This window comes from Morone saxatilis, unplaced genomic scaffold, assembly GCF_004916995.1.
Source record: "Morone saxatilis isolate NCDOM2014 unplaced genomic scaffold, NCSU_SB_2.0 Contig2, whole genome shotgun sequence".
Lineage (NCBI taxonomy): Eukaryota > Metazoa > Chordata > Actinopteri > Moronidae > Morone > Morone saxatilis.
Genome location: NW_023339762.1, coordinates 12,315,734 through 12,327,196, shown reverse-complemented (window position 1 = coordinate 12,327,196; position 11,463 = coordinate 12,315,734). Strand labels below are relative to the sequence as shown.

Below are 11,463 nucleotides of genomic sequence, written 5' to 3'. Positions count from 1 at the left end.
ATCTGTTCAAAAACTACAGCAAAAAACAACTTAGTTTGGTCACGAACGGCTGAAAAACTATTTCTTCTCTGTCTGATTCTATCTGATTCTGGACGTGCTGTGTTTGCGTCATTTCTCAAAACTCAAAATGCGACGCCTTGTAGTTCTATAATAAACAAACAAAAATGGCTCCAACAAAATGACTAACTCATGAATTAAAAAAATATGTAAAATGCTAAATGAAACGATTTTGTCACCCAGAACTCACCTATAAGCCAGTGCATGAAGGCATAAAATCCTTGTTCCTCGGATCCCTCATTGGCCACATTCTGCAGAAACACAACGACAAGATGCATAAAACATTATTTCAAGAGAGAAAATTGTCACAAAAGACACAAAGAAATAACATAAAACAAATAAAAACATTGTAATATGTTGCTGTTCTGCAGAGGACTCACCACTTGTCGGGCAGACATGATGGTGCAGATGAAGATGCCAGCTGAAACTAAAGCTATAGACAGATATTTACTTGCTGAATACCTGCAGAGTGAGAAGGTGAAAGATTAATAACTGCAATCAAACTGCATGCTGATGTTCTCTGATCTGAAGTGAACTGCTGCTGTCAGAGGAAGCAGGTTTACCTTTTCTTCAGGATGATTATTCCCAGGATCATGTTGGCGATTAAAGATCCCTGAGCAAAGAAACAGACAGCGGGTGAAACAGGGAGATCAGAGGTGGTGGCGGTGACGGGTGGAGGGTTATGTGACAGTGACTTACTGATCTGAAGATCATGTGTAATGGCATGGCGATGTTGAAGTTGAGAGCGTAGTTGTTGATCACGCTGACTGTGAAGAACATGGTGACCATGATCACATAGTTCCTGGACAAAAAGAGAGACGACAGGTTTGTTTCAGCATCCGGTCGACATCATCAGCTGACTGGATCTTTTATTTAGTATCTTACCTTATAGGGATCGCTGGTTTCTTCCTCCCAAAGTTAGTTTCAAAGATGAAACCTTCTAATGCGATGAAGAGAAACTGAGCGAAGGTCACTATGTTGCCACATCCTGGGAACTCTCTGAGGAACGAAACAACAGAGGAGACGGAAATCAGCCAAATCCAGATGTAACAGTTTAGAGTTAAGATAAAGAGGTTTAACAAGTAAAATACCATGTTTATATTTATTAAGCGCCTCTCACTGTGTGCTACATTTACTATTATAGTCTCAGTTTACTCTTGGGATGATTTCTGAAAATGTTTTATTCCAGTCACAGATGACGTTGGACAACAGAGACGGGAATCGTTCCATCAGAGTCATCATCATCCTCTGAGTTTCTCTGTTTCTTTTGTCAGTGCCGACATGATTTTCAACAATGACGTTAAACTCCTGCCTCCTCCTAACGACGGAGAAAAAGAAAGAGTCCAGAACGTGATATATAGTGATACTGTTTATTCATTGCTGGTAACTTTTATTACATTATCCACAGACTAACCTTTTAAAACATAGTTATAGTCAGACCTTCTGACGGCTGAGAACTATTCTGCTGTTGTAATTATTAGATCTGTTTGACACATTGTTTAACTTTATTCTGTTTGAATTATCAGAGATAATTTGAACTCTTTACTGACACTGTTGATACTTTTGTATTGTTATTAATTTAATTGTGTCTTAAGTTTAGCTGCTTTGTTTTATCTATTTTAAAGTTTAAGCCCACTTTCATTCATGTGTACTTTGAATATCCCTTTATTTAATTTTTTTGTACTTTAACTTATTTTATTTAATGTATGGATTGCATACAGCATACTGAATATTTAGACTATGTATATATTTATAGACTTAACTGATCCATCTACGTTCAATCAATTATCAAAACCACCTCTTCAGAACTGCTTTTAATGAGTGATTAATAGTTGTGTGTGTGTGTCTGTGTTATATATATATATATATATAGAGGGAGGGAGAGAGAGAGAGAGAGATCTATTTTTACTGTGCTGTTTCTATTACTTTAACATCATGTAATCATTTAAGTGTCTGTGGTACCTTGAAAAGTTCTCTATAAATAAAACGTATTATTATTATTATCAGTATTAATATGTATCTTGGCCACAATAATCAGCTTTGAGATAAATGAAGTTCTCTGTTTCATTAAAGTACCACAGTGGTGTCCTGACCGTGTAAAAAACAAGTGAACGAACATAAAAGGCTACTTAATAACAGATATATGTATATATAATATACATTACGTATATATAATGTATATTATGTATATATAATGTATATATGTGTGTGAGTAGGCCTGCCTGAAGATTACTTTCCAGCTGACAATATGCTCATGTAATGTCTCCACACTGACACACTCTGTGTTTGGACCCAGGAACAAACACTCGTGCAGTGGGAAGTGAACACAACATGAAGCTTTCAGACTTTAATGTGACGTTAGTAAAGTGGACATGAGTTCATGAACAACCTAAGTTTGTCACTGACCTTACAAGCAGCTCCAGAGACACCACGTTGCTACAGCATCCAACAAAAACAAGGATAATGGCAACAACAGTCCCCATGGTGATCCACTGCGGAAGAAAACCTCTCTGCTCGAAGTGTCACTTCATTTCTGATCGGAGGGTTTTAGTTTTAGGTCTCCTGCTTCCTCACGAACTCCTGTTTCACTTCAACACGTCTGAATCCGAGACGGCAACGCTTCCGTGTCGCAAGGGCTTGTGGGAGTTGTAGTTCATTTCCTGACAAAAGGTACGCAGTGTGCTTAACGTTCTCTGTATTTAAGGCAATATTGCAAATAAACACGTTGTCTGGTCAACAATAAGAGGAGTAATTATTAGTTAAATGTGTTCAAATAAAACCCAACACATTTAGCTAAAGTGTGCTAAGCTAACGGCGCAATTACTGCGCAGCCGTGACGCGCAGACATGTTCGAGCGAGCATGCGCAGATCAGTTGTGTTTTCTACAAACGCGGAGAGGTTTCACTCTGATCGATTCTCTGAGGAGCAGAAAGCACACAGAAACAGGTGGAGCAGTAAAACAGAAATACACTGCCCACTGTGGACTACAACTCTTGTTGTGAGCATGATTTTACTCAGCAGAGGTTATTGAGTGAGTTTACTGAGATATTTTAATTACAAATATTAAGTTATACATGGTGGTCAGACCCATGTGACCCTGAATGGAATAAATGGGATAGAGGTGGTATTATGGTATCATGCCACATCATAAGGGCATACAGTGTTGTTAAATCTATAATTTGTTCACCTTTAGACCTCCAGACAGTTCACTGCTCCAACTAATAAATAAAAGCAGAAAACCCTGCTGTGATTTCACTGTTTTACAGTTTTACTTTTGCACTATTGAGCGGTCGATGTTATATCAACCACAGAATTTCACATGCATGATTTTGTCTCGCTGCCTACAGCCAATCTGCTCATAAAATTATTATGTTAAGATAAGATATACCTTTAATAATCCCCCCATAGGAGAAATTCAAGTTACACACAACAGCATTGGGGAATATAGTTTAATAATACACTTATCATAAATAAGAATATCGCAAAATATGATAGAACATATAAAACTATAAATTCAAAATATATACACTATATGCAATGTGCAAGTACAACGGTGTGCAATTTTAAAAAAAACTAAACTGTACATGTGCAATTTAAAATAAATAATTTTATAAGATTCGATTCAACTTTATTGTCACTGCACAAGTACAGGTACAAGACAACAAAATGTCTAACATTAACATTTAATGTCATAACATTATAGATATATATGAATATACTAGCAAGATACATAATAAATAATATAAGTTTGTTTGAATTAAAACCAGTCTTAGTCAGTCAGTCTTATGTTGGAATGACTCAATTTAATGTGACATTTTGATGGTTGATGAGTGAGCAGTGCAGCTCGAGCATCTAATGGAAAAAACTGTAGTTATGACCCGTGATGGAAGAAGGGATCAGATCTTTAACAATAACACAAAATAAAAGTACTCAATTACAAGTTTAAGCTCTTAAGCAATTTAAAAGTATAAAGTCCCCTTTATATATATTAATGTGTAGGTAGTCAAGAAAAGTTTCATTTTTAATACTTTATATATACATTTATACTATAATAGTGCATAAAAATATGCATCATAACCAGCTGTCAGAAACATAAGTGAAGATTTCACCAACATCTGCACACACAGTATAATAATAAAATAAAAATAAAATAATAAGATATGCACACAAATAATAATAATATTATTATTAATAATAATAATAAAATAAAATAAGATATGCACACAAATAATAATAATATTATTATTATTAATAATAATAATAAAATAAAATAATAAGATATGCACACAAATAATAATAATAATAATAATAATATTAAAATAACAATAACACAATAATAATAAGATATGCACAATAATATTAATAATAATATGAATAGTATGAATACAAAAATAAAAATAAAAATAAAAATAAAAATAAATATAAAAATAACAAGAACAAGAACAAGAACAAGAAGAACATCTTCACACGTAGACGATCTTTGTTACGTGCTTGCGTAGCCTCCGGAAGACGTGGCGTAACAAACCGCTAGCTTTGCCTCCGTCGCTGTTTCTCCTCAGTTTTTATCTCCACAGCAGAAAGCAGCAGCAGCAGCTTTGAGTCGCTACGAGCTGCGGGAGAGCGGATCAACTCTGCAGCTGCCGCCACAATGATTTCACTCACGGATTCACAGAGTAAGAGCAGCTCATGTTCCTCCGCGGTTCTTGGTCTTCGTTGTGTTTTAACCCGGTTTAGCTGAATGTGTGAGGTCGGCAGCTCAACGCCTATTGGCTGAGAGCGTCGTTACGTCACTCCACTGTGTGTGTGAAAGTGTTTAAAATGAGGTCAACTACAGGTTTATTTGACCATGTTTGATCGATTATCATATTATCGATGACCTAAGGAGACAGTGAATTGGTTCATCATTCAGGCTGCGAGTGTTACAGAGGAAACGGTGTCATTCACTTGGCTTGATTTAGCATTAAATGACTATAACTAATAGTTGATTGGAGTTCAATTAAGCTGTTTGTTGAGAATATAGTAATAATCCTGTTGTTAGGAGTTAGTAAAGACCTTTTGAAATGGTTTATTGATTCAATAATTACACAGGAGTGTGTAATCCTGTAAAGTAAAGACCATACAGATGAATTTACTGTCAACGATTCAACGATCATTTAAATAATAAATAATATTGTCATCAAGCAGTCCTACTTGGTGATTTGCAGCATTGTCCACAATGAGCTGATGCAGCCAGACATATTTAAGAACAATAAATAGTCCCACACATACACTGAATATTAAAGGTATTTTAATGATGTGGTTTGAACCCACTCATTGATTTTTTTACCCTGTTATTGTCTGCAGCTGCTCAGTTTCTTATCAGTGGTTTAAGTCATGTGATGTTCCCACTTGTCTGTAATAATAACTGTTGTGTTTCTTCTACAGAAATTGGGATGGGGCTGACGGGGTTCGGCGTGTTTTTCCTCTTCTTTGGGATGATGCTGTTTTTTGATAAAGCTCTCCTCGCCATTGGAAATGTGAGTCGATCAATAAAACCGCTACCACAGTGTGCGACGGTCCAACATCTGTTGAACACCTGCGATCGTATCCTGTGTCTTTGCTCTCCGTGCAGATCCTGTTCGTCTCAGGCCTGTCCTTCGTCATCGGCCTGGAGCGAACCTTCAGATTCTTCTTCCAGAGGCACAAAGTAAAAGCCACCAGCTTCTTCCTGGGAGGAGTGCTTGTGGTTCTCATCGGCTGGCCAATCATCGGAGTCGTTCTGGAGATCTACGGGTTCTTCCTCTTATTCAGGTCAGCTCGAGCAGACGGAACTGAATCTCACTGTCACCGCTATCCTGAAATAATGTGATTCTTTTTGGTCTAACCTCGTTTTCTCTCTCTTCAACAGAGGATTCTTCCCGGTGGCCGTAGGCTTCATCAGGCGAGTTCCTGTGCTCGGGTCTTTGCTCAGCTTACCGGGGATCAGTACAGTAAGTATTCATGCCGATCAATGAACTGCAGATTGAACAATCCTTCAAATCATTGGAGAAACTTGAGATGGATAATTCATCACAAAGATTATTTAGTTTTACAGTTAAGGGACTTTTTAACTATCGTATCAAAAGCTACAACAACATTAAATGCTTTATTATATATAACATTTGAAAGTTGGACCCCTTGTTCTCAATTCAATATGAATATTTAGGTCCTCAGGTTAAATATTTTAGATTTAAATGAACTTTCGGACAAAGAAAAAACCTTCTGTTCTTCCTCTGCACTTTAAACTTAATTTACATTGAATGTTTTAATCTAAATCAGTTTGCAGCTTATAAATAACTCTGGTTTGTTCTCTTACTCTCTTACAGCTGGTGGATAAAATCGGTGAGAGCAACAATATGGTATAACAGTGGGCTGTTTCTGTGTCAGAGGAGAGGTTCAGTATTTATCGTAGTTTCTAATAGTGACTGTATATTTTGGTCATTGCCACTCCAGAACTGTGAATCCAAACATTTTTTTCTTCACAAAAGACACAACAGTGTATGTGTGGACGTTTGACTGACATGATGTTTTGTATCTGACCGACACTTGGATGACGTCCACCAAGAGATTTTTATTTTATTTTAAAAGCTGGAAGCGGGTCTCCCATTTTGTATCATTCCAGTCTGATATTTATGGACCATTTCTGGATTAACTCAGTGGGGAGTCCGGAGCTCCTCGCAGCATCCCCTCCTCCAGATTGTGTGCCTGAACAGTCACTGAGAGCTTTTTATTTGACTTCCTCGATGAAGTGTTACTGGAATTTTGTACATTTAAATTTAATAATGTTGAGCTAAATGTTACTTGGGCAAAGAAACCTGAACTGTTGTGGAGAAAGTTTAAGAGTTTTGTTGTGGAGATGTTTTACTGTAACTTTTGTAAGTTCATACTTGAAATAAAGTGTGTCTTTTATAAATGTGTTTTATATTTGTTGCTGAGAAGATAGAGGATAATTAATTACAGTATAATTAACCTGAATTCATGCAGTGCTGTAGTACTCGAGACGTTTCTTCTATTTTCTTGGACTTGGTGGTATTTGCACTCGGACTTGGCCGTTGATCTCGAACGAGTCCAGTAATATGTTGTTGTTTTTTATCTGAACTACCTTCTTTCAAAACAAAACCATCAATAAATTAAGTGCCCTTCTTCAGAAAACAAGTATTAGTTTAATTCAAAATCCATCTAGAACTGGTATTGACGATTGGTAACCATGGTTACGAGGTGGTAAATCAACGTCACCAACAATCGTATGCCTGGCTGCCAAAACTCCTCTCACTGGCAACGGCAAAAGGTTTCTTTTTTTTGTCTCGGTCTTGACTTGGTCTCGACTCCTCCTGGTCTTGGACTTGTCAAAGGTGGTTCTTGTCTACAGCGCTAGATTCAAGAGTCCTCAACAAAGAGCCTTTGATCTTTCTAACGCTGACCCCTTCATTTAAAATCCAACATTTCAGTTCAACATTTAAGTCAGAGATGACTGAAACATCTCAGTTCAGTTTATAACTAACATAACTAATGTTGATTTAAAGTTTCACTCCTGGTGTTATTAATGTAAAGTTACATAACATAAGTATGGTAGGAGTTTGGTGTAAACAGTGTCACTAATCTTTAACTATTTTAGTCAAACAATGCTATAGTAGATGTTTATGTTTATGTTTATATTTGTCCAGAGTCCATAAGCTAGTGAGCTAGTTAGCTCCCTGAGGTGACACAACTAACACACAAGTCAACAAACCTCCATGACAATGTTATGAAAAAACACAAAGCTGAAGTTTTTCTTCAAAGACTGGAACATTCGGGGCTGGAGCCCAAGAAGCCCCCCCCTCCGCTCCGGCCCTGCCTCCGGCCTCCTGTAGGTGTCTTCATCCACATACTCACTGACACGCTGTCATCACATCAGCTTCATTCATAAAATCTCAGCAGTGTCGTCATCACGCAGTGACCCTGTGAACGGACTGCTGCTCATAAAAGTTTCAATCTCTGTCATCTGTCTCTGATTAATGGGCAGTGACACTGTTAACAACACCTGTCACTCTGTCAGTTGAAGTATTACGTATTTAAGAGACGTAATTAAGCTACCTGTCACATCATCACTGACGCTGTTCAATGAGGTGGTGACAGAGGAAGAACCATCATAGATTTAAAACACAGCTGCAGTCTGCAGGAGACCTACCAGCACCCTTAAATAAACAAAAATACACTACGAATATAATTAACGGTAAGATATTATTTTATTATTCTTGTTTTTGTATTTTGTCAGTGTTTACCATGTTATTTAATTGTCTTTAAAATATTTGAGAAGTAAGAAATAAATACAAATTTTACTTGAGTCTGTTATTTAATATTTAAAAGCAGTTTATAAACGTTTAATGATTAGTTTATAAAACACTGTAATGTAGCTGAAAGCAGAAATAAGACTATTAATCTATTTGTCAACAGTTATAACTCTTCCTGTGGGCTACCTTAAGTGGATGTTATATAAACACTGAATGACACTAAAATACAACTGAAGACATAAATATGTCTTCGTAGGAGAAGTTATAATAATTGTAAAAATAATAAAATACAATACATAAAATACTGTATATTATTAAATTTAAAATGTCTTCATACCTGCTTACAACTCTGTCATACTGTGTTATTAAATGGTGGTGGTGGTTCTGTTATTAGTATTAGTCCTTTTAATGTTATTTTTAATCAAACTAAATGTCATTACAGAGTTCAACAATGTCTCTAATAGTCACATTGCTTGTGGTGACATTGGTTACTCAGTGTTGGAGTGCACCACAGGTGGGTGGAAGTCGTCTATTTCATATTCAAGCTGAATTTAAATAAATGAGTTAAGAAATATAATTGTCATCATCACTTTTCAGCGGAGAAACTGGACTCCTCAGGCCATCTTATACCTAAAAGGAGCACGTAAGAATGAATTAAGGAGAAACATAAACCTGTAGAATCAGTTTTGAGCTGCGTTGTCTGATGGAGAGAAATCAGTGTTGAATGTTTGATCTCTTGCAGAGAGACATCGCTCAGTGTTGGAGCGCACCAGTAGAGAGGATTTAGGTGAGTGCTGTGGTGGTATAAAATAAATTAAAAGGAAAGAAATGTCAGATGTAGAATAATTTTTGGCTCTTAAAAGCTTGTACCACTTTCTAATAAGTGACTCTTTATAAAAGGGTTATACGCTGTAACTAATGACTTTCTTAACGGTTGTTAAATGAGTTACAGATGCTTTTTAAATGAGATACAGCCATTATAGAGAACAACTTCCGGGTTTTAGCTGTAGACCATCTGGACCATAATTCATTTTTTTTAACTATTTATCAACTTTACAACTGCAGATTATTGTAAAAAAAAAAACATTAATGACTTAGTGACATTTTTAATTGAAGATTAGTTAGTAACTTTTGGCTTAACGTTTGGTTATTTGAATGAAGTCAGACCATGTAGAGATGACTTTATTCAAGTTTTACTGCAGAATTGATGGTTTATTACTGATTTCTTTTTTTAAATTGACATGATTTGGTGATTTGACTATTAAATGACAGTCAGAAAAAGAGGAATATTTCACTACCTGGCTACTAAAAGTTGTTCTAATTAATGGCTTATACTGTCACTGATCTATAAAGTATATGTAAATTATTGATCAAACTTTTATAAAGCCATTAGTTACATTCACTTATTAAGCGTCATTCATTATAGTGGTACCTAGAAACTTGCATAACATATAGTTTGATGTCTTTATCTAAACAAATTAATGTTTTCAAATATATTCTTGAATTATGTAAACATGTATATGTTTGTATTTTCTTTAATTTTTGGTTGTTTCCTTTTCAAATGCCTTTGCGTCTCTGCAGTAACTCACAACCAGAGCAGAGATGGACTGGGATCGTCTTTGTCATCCATCCTTCTGGAGGTTCTGCAGCGAGCCGTGGAAGAAGGTAAAACCCTAAAAGTTAAACACACTGATGGCTCACCATCATCTGAACAACTCCAAATCTTTTCTATCTGTTCTTTTCCTCAGGTGGAGGCAATCCAGATAATTACTCAGACAAACAAGAGCTGAATTTGAACTATTTTTGAAGTTTGTTCTTCTCATTTTTTGTTGTATTTTGTTGTATTTATTTATGTTTTTCTGCATGCGACTGGTTGCTGTTTAAAGTTTACTTGTAATTAAATGTGCTATATAAATAAAATCCCCTTGCCTTGTCTATTTGCTGTGGTTGTTCAATTCTGAGTCACATGTTTATTTACTGCTGGACTCAAGTTGTGTACATTTTCTTCTCATGAATGGGCTTGCTATGTGTGTGTGTGTGTGTAACAAGGAGGGATCTCCTTTTACAGTCCTACAACTTGTTATTGATTAAAAGAAAAGAAAGTCTGTGTCAGCTTGGGGCAACAATTAAGTCATTCACACCACTCAGTGATTAACACCATGCTAAACACCCTTCATCATCGCACTGTCTACACCAAGGTCGCTGAGAGGTGGACCGATGAGCTTTAATGGAAATGGCAATTGGGTCAAACAGAGGTCATCGGCTGAGATGTAGAAGAGTCGAGGTTTTACTCCTGTGTTTTAAACTGAAATGAAGAAAAGTTCAATTGTAGATGTTCCCCATATGATCATCAGACAGTCAGTGACACACGAATTAACCCTGATGAACAACCATTGAAGGAAAACAAACAAACAACAAACAAGAGTTTCATTCAAAAGAAGAAAGACAGAAATGTAACATCTAAGTTAGAAGAGAAGCGCTACTATAATGTTCTGTGTTTCCTGCTCCATGACGTTCAGGGATTTATTTATTTATTTAAAATGTAATTTGTTTACAATAACTATGTCAGATTTAAATGCACTCATACTGTATCATGTGCATAACTCCTCTACCTGTGCGAGAAATGCCTTCATAAAATGCTAAATTGTGCACCATACCTATTAAACCAATGTCCTGTTTCCCTTCCATGTGTTCAATATCAGCGTTTACCTGCAAATCTTATGCACATTGTGGCTATGTCTAACCTCAAAGTTATTTAAGGATGGACATAGATACTATACAGAGATATTATATATTACTGGATAGTTGCAACATACGTGTGCGCAGGTGTGTGACAGAACTTGTCCATATTATCCCTCTCATTCTCATTGGATTATAGACATTCGTCACTACCTTAAATTGGAAAAAATAGACCCATTAAAGGGCTAATTGAATACCAGGAGTTCCTCCACTGACACAAATTATTGGCTCAAGAAGAAGAATTTCTCTTATCCAAAGAGTTTAAAATGTAACACTGTGAGTCAGAAAATGCAGGTTCAGGTTGTCATATTTAAAGAGTGTGTAACATTTTGGAAGATCTATTGGCAGAAATTAAATATAATAATCATATGAATGTTTT

General features: G+C 36.1%; 2 protein-coding genes across 2 annotated transcripts in view; one reads left to right on the top strand and one right to left on the bottom strand.

Moving 5' to 3' along the window:
* The window catches only part of slc35b4 (solute carrier family 35 member B4), a 5,541-nt gene extending 2,858 nt beyond the window's left edge, over positions 1-2,683 (bottom strand). The window contains exons 1-6 of the mRNA XM_035665567.1: positions 2,464-2,683; positions 943-1,056; positions 757-859; positions 621-670; positions 438-519; positions 248-308 (exon numbers count right to left, since the gene is read on the bottom strand). Coding sequence (XP_035521460.1) covers positions 248-308; positions 438-519; positions 621-670; positions 757-859; positions 943-1,056; positions 2,464-2,540 — 487 coding nt within the window. The 5' untranslated portion in view covers positions 2,541-2,683. The remainder of the gene's footprint in view (positions 1-247; positions 309-437; positions 520-620; positions 671-756; positions 860-942; positions 1,057-2,463) is intronic.
* A 1,869-nt stretch (positions 2,684-4,552) lies between these two features.
* On the top strand, positions 4,553-6,988 carry golt1bb (golgi transport 1Bb). Its single transcript, XM_035665133.1, has 5 exons — positions 4,553-4,730; positions 5,482-5,573; positions 5,669-5,847; positions 5,945-6,026; positions 6,402-6,988. The coding sequence occupies exons 1-5, from the start codon at positions 4,706-4,708 to the stop codon at positions 6,438-6,440; spliced, it is 417 nt and encodes a 138-aa protein (XP_035521026.1). The 5' UTR covers positions 4,553-4,705; the 3' UTR covers positions 6,441-6,988.
* Positions 6,989-11,463: the final 4,475 nt, after the last annotated feature.

What these genes read in the sequence shown, in the direction of transcription:
- golt1bb (XM_035665133.1), top strand. Translation starts at nt 4,706, where the DNA reads ATGATTTCACTCACGGATTCACAGA. An exon ending in CTCTCCTCGCCATTGGAAAT is followed by an intron (nt 5,574 to 5,668) that starts GTGAGTCGATCA and finishes CTCTCCGTGCAG; the next exon opens with ATCCTGTTCGTCTCAGGCCT. An exon ending in GCTTACCGGGGATCAGTACA is followed by an intron (nt 6,027 to 6,401) that starts GTAAGTATTCAT and finishes ACTCTCTTACAG; the next exon opens with CTGGTGGATAAAATCGGTGA.